Here is an 8,980-nt window from a genome sequence, read left to right on the forward strand (position 1 = left end):
AATGGAAAATTATATTAACGTCTTTTATTGAATAAGCTATTCGTGCTACGCTTGCAACACCACAAACATACAGACGTATCACTTGGAACAAAATGCGATAAAAATCATCGTCACGAAAACATAATCGCCCAATGCTAATTACGCTGTGGTTCGCAAACTCACTGAATAGATGGCGGTAGTGAGTAAACGTCAAACAGGAGCGAAAACGATGCGAGCGCCATAAGTGTGCGATTTGCGAACTACAGAATATTTGAATAATCTGTTAAAAAGGAAACGATGGGAAGTTAGTAGAGTGAGACGTCTGTTTGTCTGTGCATACACCATATCTTAATTCATGCATCATATTTCTTCAATTTCTATTTCAATTCAATAATTCCTCCTGGAATTCTTTAAGAAACTGTTCAAGGAATTAATTTAAGACTTCCTCCAGGAACTGTTTAGAGTTTCCCCTTAAGAATTCCTCTTGAGATAGATTCCCAGATACCTCCTGAGGTTCCTTCAGGAACTGCACCAGGGCTTCCTCCAAGAGTTCCTCTACGTAATCGTTTTAAGATTCCTTCAGGATTTCCTCAAGAATTTCAGAGATTTCTACAGTACTTCCTCCTGGGATTTATTCAGAAACTCCTTCTGGAATCTCCTCAGAAATTGATTCTTGCATTCCTCCAGAATTTCCTTCAATTGTTCTAGGACTCCTGTGGGAATTCCTGCATGGATTTCTGTAAAAATCCTACAGGGATTCGTCCAGGAATTCCTCAAGAGATTCCTCTAGGAATTCCTCCAGAGATTCATCAAGGTATTCCTCTAGAGATACTTCATGGAATACCTCTAAAGATTCCCCCAGGAGGAATTCCTCAAGGGATTCTTTCAGGGATTCCTCCAGAGATTCTAAAGTTCTACAGTGATTGTTAAAGAAAATCCTCCAGGGATTCCTCATGGAATTTATGCAGGGATTCCTCCAGGAATTCCTCTGAAGATTTCTCAAGGAATTTCTCTAGAGATTTCTCCTGAAATTCATAGAGGCATGACTCCAAGAATATCTGCAGGGGTTCCTCCAGGCATTCCTTCAGGAATTCCTCTAGGGAAACCTCTAGGAATTGCTCTAGGAATACCTCCAGGCATTCCTCCTGGAGTTCCTCCAGGGATTTCTATAGGGATTCCTGCAGGGATTGTTCCAGGCATTTCTCCAGGATTTCATTCAGGGACTCCTCCAGGAATTTCTTCAGAGGGTACTGCGGCAATTTCTCCGGGAATTCCTTCAGTGATTTCTTCAGAAATTCACCCTAAAGTTCCTCCCGGAATTCATACAGGAATAATTTTTGAAATTCCTCCAGGAATTCATACAGGGTTTATTCCAGGCATTTCTACTGGAATTCTTCTAAAGATTCTTCCAGGAATTCCTTCAGGTGTTTTTTTTTGGAGAAACCTCAAGGAATTGTTCTAGAGATTCCTACAGGAATTCCTTCAGTGATGTTTCAAGAAAATGTTCCTGGAATCTGTCCAGGGATTTCTCTAGGGATTCCTCATGGAATTTATGCAAGGATTCCTTCAGGAATCCATTGGAGATTTCTCCAGGGGTTCCTCCAGGCATTCCTTCAGGGATTCCTCTAGGGATTGCTCTAAGAATTCATCCAGGAATTCTTTTGGGAATACCTCCAGGCATTTCTTTCCAGATTTCTATGGGGATTGCTCCAGGGCTTCATATAGGGACCGCACTAGGAATACCTTTAAGAACTCCACCAGGAATGATCCCAGGGATTTCTTCAAAAAATTCTCCAGGAATTCTTTAAGAATGTCTTCATAAATTACTGCGGCAATTTACCAGGTTTTTTTTTCTAGAGAATTCTCCAGGGAGTCCTTTAGAAATTTCCCAAGGAAGTCGTTCCGGATTATATCCAGGAATTGTTCAAGGTATTCCTCCAGGCATTCCTCCAGGATATCATCTAGGCAATTCTCCAGAGACTGCTCCAGGAATTCTCACAAGAATACCTCTAGGAATTACTCAAGGTATTTCTTCAAGACTCCTCCAGGAATTGTTTTGGAAATTCCTACAACAATTCCCCCAGGAAGTCCTCCAGGGATTCCATCAGAAATTCTCTCAGGAATTTCTCTTCTCTAGGAATTCCTTCACAAATTTTTCCAGGAATTCCTCCGGGAATTCTTCCAGTTTCATCGAGGAATTTATCCAGAAATTTCTAGGAGTTCCAGGAATTTGTCCAGAAGTTCCTCTGGGTTCTCTTGAAATTCCTCCAGAAATTGCCTCATATTTTTTTTTCCAGGGATTCCTTCCAGAATTCCTCTAGGGAACCCTCCAGGAATTCATACAGGATTTCTTCCAGGGTTTGTTCCAAGAATTTATTCAGGAATTTCTGCAGGAAATCCTCCAGGAATTTCTCATGGAAATACTACAGGATTTCCTCCAGGTATTCCTGCAGGAATTTCTCCAGGAATCCCTTCTAGGGATTGCTACAGGAATTCGTATGGAAATTCTTCAAATGATTCCTCCAGAAATTTCTCCAGGGCTTCCTACCATAATTGCTCTGAGGATTCCTCCAGGGGTTTCCTCTAATTCCTCTAATGATTCCTACATGGTTTACTCCAGGCATACCTGCAGGAACTTCTACAGGAATTCCTTCAGGAATTGCTCTGGGAGTTCTTTCAGGGATTGCACCAGGAATTCCTGTAGTTATTCCTTCAGAAATTCCTTTCGAGAAAACTTATTCAGGGGCTCGAAATTTCAGAAATCCGTCCATCTTCTTTTCCAGGTGTGGTAATCCAATACAATCCATTATCTGCAACTTTGAATTAGGTCGGTCACCGTTAGTATTCTTTTCACTTGATAAGAATGAATCCAAGAAGATATATTATACAAGTCTTGACACTTCAGATACAAACTTTATTACCTCCAGTTTCTAGCGACAACTCCTAGACTACTTAGATGTGTAATAGTATCACATCTCCTTTTCTATATATTTTTTTTTAATTTTATTTTTTCGCTTCACAATTCAAGATCCCTGATTTAAGTTTTTAGATGAAAATATATGATACAATAATTGTTTCGCTACACCCAATTAGGTCTAAGTCTTGAATCTGCATTCTTGATTATTTTTCATTATTCTTATGAATTTCAAGCTTCTTGATTATTATCGTAATTCTCCAGATCAATCACGGACTTGTAACAGGTGCACAATGGTATAGAATTACAGAGTATTATGGTATCCGGCTTGACGATCTCTAAAATAAAACTTCATTGCAAGTGTTAAGAATTATGACAATAGAATCGCTTGTTATCATGTCTCGGTATTTTGTTAATATTGTAGTCTATGTCAATCTCCTTTGAATTTAACTCAAATAGTAGTTTGATCTATTTTCGTAGCTATTAGCTTTTTCCTTATCATAATTCAGAACTACGAAAGTATCTGCAATAATATCTGAATTCATAAAAAAACATCAGTGATTGATCAATTATTTGTTTTAAACAGTTACACAACTAAATAGTCCTTGACTTGGTTAAAAGTAATGTAACCGGCAGGTTTACGTTGAATAATAAATTACAAATTATATTAAAACAATTTGTGAGTATAGTTCACTTCATGATGTTACAATTATATTCCAAAAACTATCTAATTCCGTTTTTTATCAAATAAGTCGAAAATGTATGAGAAAGGTGAATACATTTTGTAATTGTACATCGATTCTATTTTTTTAAAGCAGTTCCTCGTTTCAATTTTACCTTAAAGAACTCGTATGCGTTAGGAATCAGTAGTAGTTCCACAAATCATTTATTCCAGTGTATCCAATTGAACATCATATGAATAATTCACCAAGCAATGCATTTTTTAATTTGAGCCTTCGCTTGATACTGACACTGTTGATGAAATTAGATACATATGTCAATTCATAAATTTAAGTACTTTGGTATTTTAAATTTGCACTATGCATTTTAATCAATTACTTTTTTTCGGGGCATTCAATTTGTAATGTCTCAAATATAAATTCTGCCTTTCGTAGTTTTTTTTACAATCGCAGACTATTTAGTTACTTAATGAATTTGCATATTTAAATATTATTTTACAATGTTCATGCATGCTTTGGACAACTATGATGCATGGAGGACTAATTGATACAGTCGGGAAAAACGGACTTTCGTCTTTTTTTTTGTTTTGAATTTACGATTACCCCATGTTAAACGACTCAATTATGAAAAAAAAAAATGAATAGATGTTTTGCTTTATATTTTGTTTGTGGTCATGCCAAGACCATTGAAACGAATTTTTCCGGTCACTTTAATGCAAAAGTATACGTACTTAGTAATTGTAACGTGTACATTACACATGAGGCTCACATTGTTTGAGATTATGCACTTCCAACATAATACAATAGTGGAAGCATGCTAAGAAGGTTAAGACTGCGTAGCGCGTCATCAGCATTGACAATTATGTTGGATTTTCCGCTCGAAATTTCAAGGTAATAAAGCCAGCGGATATCGACTAATTTTCTGCGCAATGCAGCGGCTATCGCCTTTTCCCTGCGTAATGCAGCGGATATCGACTAATTTTCTGCGTAATGCAGCGGCTATCGCCTTTTCCCTGCGTAATGCAGCGGATATGGACTAATATTTGCACTAGCAGTACCTTTTACTCCTTATCTGCCTTCCGTAGCACTCATCACATGTTTCTGTACAGTACATGTACATTCAATCTGGTTTCATTCTGGTCATTTGACCCGAAAATCATTTTGTTACTCTTCATGTTCCTTCTCTACAAATACCTGATATTTGATCCAATTACTCCTCGTCGCCAGATGTGGTAATCCAATACAATCCATTATCTGCAACTTTGAATTAGATCGGTCACCGTTAGTATTCTTTTCACTTGATAAGAATGAATCCAAGAAGATATATTATACACGTCTTGACACTTCAGATACAAACTTTATTACCTCCAGTTTCTAGCGACAACTCCTAGACTACTTAGATGTGTAATAGTATCACACCAGGGATTCACACAAGCATTTTACCAGAATTACCTGAAGTTTTTTTTAATCACTTGAAGGATTTCTAGTGCCCCCAGGATTCTCCCAGGCTTCTCCTCTAGCTATGCCAATGACAAATCCCTTTGTTATTTGAAAAGTATATTACCAATTATATTCCCGCAATTCTCAGAGCTATTTCTGAAGCTATCCTTTAAAATTAAAAAAAAATTAACCCAAAAATATCTGAAATGAAATGTCGGTTATTCTAGCGATTTGTCTTAAAAAGCATAAAAAACGGTCCAAATCCGCATTTGCCAGGTACTTCATTTCACTTTACAGTCGTTCCCTACACGCGCCCCCATCGAATGTGACTACATCTCTGGCAAGCGCGCCCATCTGCCATGTGCACGTCATAACTGACATCTCCCGCCGCAGGTAACGCCTCCGTCTCGAATCTCCGCCCGGGTGCCCTGCACATCGCAGTTACATAAGACAAGTGGAGAAAATTTTCCTAGCCCTCCGCACAGTCGCCGAAATGTTGTCCTCGCTGAAAAATGTGCTAAGTACCGGTTCCCGGATCCAGGCCGAGCTGGTCCGCAACTATGCGGCCAAATCGGCAGCCAAGGCCGCCGCCGGAGCGCAAGGTAAGGTTGTGGCCGTCATCGGTGCCGTCGTCGACGTGCAGTTCGATGATAACCTACCACCGATTCTGAACGCCCTGGAAGTCCAGGAGCGTCCCTCCCGGCTGGTGCTGGAAGTGGCCCAGCATCTGGGAGAGAACACCGTCCGTACGATTGCCATGGACGGTACCGAAGGTTTGGTGCGTGGACAGCGCGTCTTGGATACCGGATCTCCCATCCGTATTCCGGTCGGTGCTGAGACCCTGGGCCGCATCATCAACGTCATCGGTGAACCCATCGATGAGCGTGGCCCCATTGAGACCAACTTGTCGGCTCCCATCCACGCCGAAGCTCCGGAGTTCATCGAAATGAGCGTCGAGCAGGAAATTCTGGTCACCGGAATTAAGGTCGTCGATCTGCTGGCCCCGTACGCCAAGGGAGGTAAGATCGGTCTGTTCGGCGGTGCCGGTGTCGGTAAGACTGTGTTGATTATGGAGCTGATTAACAACGTCGCCAAGGCCCATGGTGGTTACTCCGTGTTCGCCGGAGTCGGAGAACGTACCCGCGAAGGAAACGATCTGTACAATGAAATGATTGAGGGTGGTGTCATTTCGCTGAAGGACAAGACCTCCAAGGTCGCTCTGGTGTACGGACAGATGAACGAGCCCCCCGGCGCCCGTGCCCGTGTCGCCCTGACTGGATTGACCGTTGCTGAGTACTTCCGTGACCAGGAAGGACAGGATGTGCTGCTGTTCATTGACAACATTTTCCGTTTCACCCAAGCCGGTTCCGAGGTATCTGCTCTGCTGGGTCGTATCCCATCCGCTGTCGGTTACCAGCCAACCCTGGCCACTGACATGGGTAGCATGCAGGAACGTATTACCACCACCACGAAGGGTAAGGATCAACACTGTGCTCTATGTTCGGAACATCTCATGCTAATCAAAAAACCTTTCCCTCTTTCTAGGATCCATCACCTCCGTGCAGGCTATCTATGTGCCGGCTGACGATTTGACCGATCCTGCCCCGGCCACCACTTTCGCTCACTTGGACGCCACCACTGTGCTGTCCCGTGCCATCGCCGAGTTGGGTATCTACCCGGCCGTCGATCCGCTGGATTCCACCTCCCGTATCATGGACCCGAACATCATCGGTGCCGAGCACTACAACATTGCCCGTGGCGTCCAGAAGATCCTCCAGGATTACAAGTCGCTGCAGGATATCATCGCTATCCTGGGTATGGATGAATTGTCTGAGGAGGACAAGCTGACCGTGGCCCGCGCCCGTAAGATCCAGCGTTTCCTGTCGCAGCCCTTCCAGGTTGCTGAGGTGTTCACCGGTCACGCCGGAAAGCTGGTCCCACTGGAGGAAACCATCAAGGGCTTCACCAAGATCCTGAACGGTGAGTTGGACCATTTGCCCGAGGTCGCCTTCTACATGGTCGGACCGATCGAGGAGGTCGTCGAGAAGGCCGAACGTTTGGCGAAGGAAGCCGCCTAAAGGGGAGTTATTACATAATACATAATGAAAAAAAATCGAAGTAAAATTACGATAAGCGAAACAATGTAACAAACAAGGAAAAGTTAAATAAAAATCGAAAAATTACATAATTGTGAAGTAACATTGCGATGACGTAAACAGGACTTGAAGTGCAGCCATAATAGACAACTACGCACGTGATACAAATAGCATCATCTCAATATTGTTTGCGCATATGACAGATGGCGGGATGGAACGCAAAAATTATTGAGTGGGTAAGTAAAATTGTAGTCTATCTGAGGAATTGGTTCAATTGTAAGAGCAAACAAACAATTTAGAAGAGAATAAGTACTGCTATATATGCATTAGGTATGTAGTAGGTATATAGACGTTTCAATCGTTTCATGGGCAAACCACTGGAAAAATATTCGATGGATTCAGCGTCTGCTCTGGCATCCTGCGACTGATTACGAAATGTTTCTCCACCGGAAGCCTTACCTAACATCCATTACGTTCTATTAAATAAGGTTGTAAATATATTAAAAAAAACTACGAACTAATATTATGGCTACAAGATTTAGGTCAAACTATGAACAAGAATCGAGACTCAGAATGTAAGAAATCGAAACTCTGCTGCGATACCCAAGCTGTGCTCGTGTGCTCGGAACGAAAGCCTATTGATGGGAGAAGTTTCCTACAGAACACGATTTCGAAACTGTGGTGACCCTCCATAAGCCAGCAGGCAGATGGTCGGCAGACCGACACCGAACGACATGTAAACGCCTGATGGACAGAACCGGGGGCCGGGCCGGAATCTACAGCAGGAGACCGATAGACGATGGATGGACAGCGACAAATCTTGACGAAAACTGCGGCAACCAGACGAACGCACAGGATCAACGACGGCAAGCCAGCGGATGGCAGGAACGGCCACTGACTAGACAGCAGACTTGACTAGCAGCGACAGGACAAGGTTTGGCTGGAATTGATCTTTTGGAAGTGACGGCGAGCCAACGGATGTTAGGAACGGACACCGGATAGCAAGCTTGACTAGCGGCGACAGGACAGAGCTGCTTGTCATGAAAACACCGGATTTTCATACAGACGCATCCTAATCGACGAATCCCATCTTGATCCATCACAACATTTCTGCTAGTAGGGTAGAAGCTTCAGTTTTGGCCAGTCCGGAGTTTTGGCCATAGTGCGGTATTGAGCCTGTTGCGATCTAAATCGGAGTAAATTTATTTTTTACTAGTAGATCCTAATCCAATATGATGATTACAGCTGTGAAAACCACACATTTTGATTTAGCCACTCCCATAAGAAATACACGTGATTGGCCAAAATAGAAACCAAACTTAAGAATGTGGCCAAAACTGCGGCAGAGCTTCTATTTTGGCCAGTGCCACTTTTAATATAAAAATCAAGTATTGGCATGATTTCTGCATTTTTCCTTCAAAATATAGATTGAAACCTTTCTTTTGACGCATTGGTTGTTTTCATAGGATTATTGGTTATTTTTATAAAAATGATTTCCCTTAGACTGGCCAAAACCGGTGCCCGCACCCTATGTAACATCGTCAGCTTCCCGAACTCTTCTAGTTGCATATCTCGCGGTTTGTTTTACAAATTGCACCGCATCCCTAAATGTCGCAAATTCATCATACAATCATGAGTAAGTACACGTCGAACCAGCTTTACCAACTTCCGTCGGAACCGATAGTCTAGCGATAGGCGAGCTTTTTCAACCTGAACATTATGCAATACCTTTCGGAATGTGGCTGTAATCTCAACTCAAATGCTAGCTACTTGTTTCAATATTGTTGATAAACAATGAAAAAAAAAACAATGATTTATAGTTATTTTTTCATTGATCTCGAAATATTCAGCCAGTTTACAATAACCTTTGT

The 8,980-nt window shown here is 42.0% G+C and overlaps 1 protein-coding gene across 1 annotated transcript; it reads left to right on the forward strand.

Annotated features, from left to right (window-relative positions):
* Positions 1-5,407: 5,407 nt before the first annotated feature.
* LOC134289965 (ATP synthase subunit beta, mitochondrial-like) lies at positions 5,408-7,201 on the forward strand. Its single transcript, XM_062856823.1, has 2 exons — positions 5,408-6,488; positions 6,559-7,201. The coding sequence occupies exons 1-2, from the start codon at positions 5,507-5,509 to the stop codon at positions 7,089-7,091; spliced, it is 1,515 nt and encodes a 504-aa protein (XP_062712807.1). The 5' UTR covers positions 5,408-5,506; the 3' UTR covers positions 7,092-7,201.
* Positions 7,202-8,980: the final 1,779 nt, after the last annotated feature.

This window comes from Aedes albopictus, chromosome 3 (genome assembly GCF_035046485.1).
Source record: "Aedes albopictus strain Foshan chromosome 3, AalbF5, whole genome shotgun sequence".
In the NCBI taxonomy this organism is placed as follows: domain Eukaryota; kingdom Metazoa; phylum Arthropoda; class Insecta; order Diptera; family Culicidae; genus Aedes; species Aedes albopictus.

Excerpts from the sequence above, each read along its gene's own strand:
- LOC134289965 (XM_062856823.1), top strand. The coding sequence starts at position 5,507 with ATGTTGTCCTCGCTGAAAAATGTGCTAAGTACCGGTTCCCGGATCCAG. Across the intron at positions 6,489-6,558 it reads TATTACCACCACCACGAAGG|GATCCATCACCTCCGTGCAG; the intron begins GTAAGGATCAAC and ends CCCTCTTTCTAG.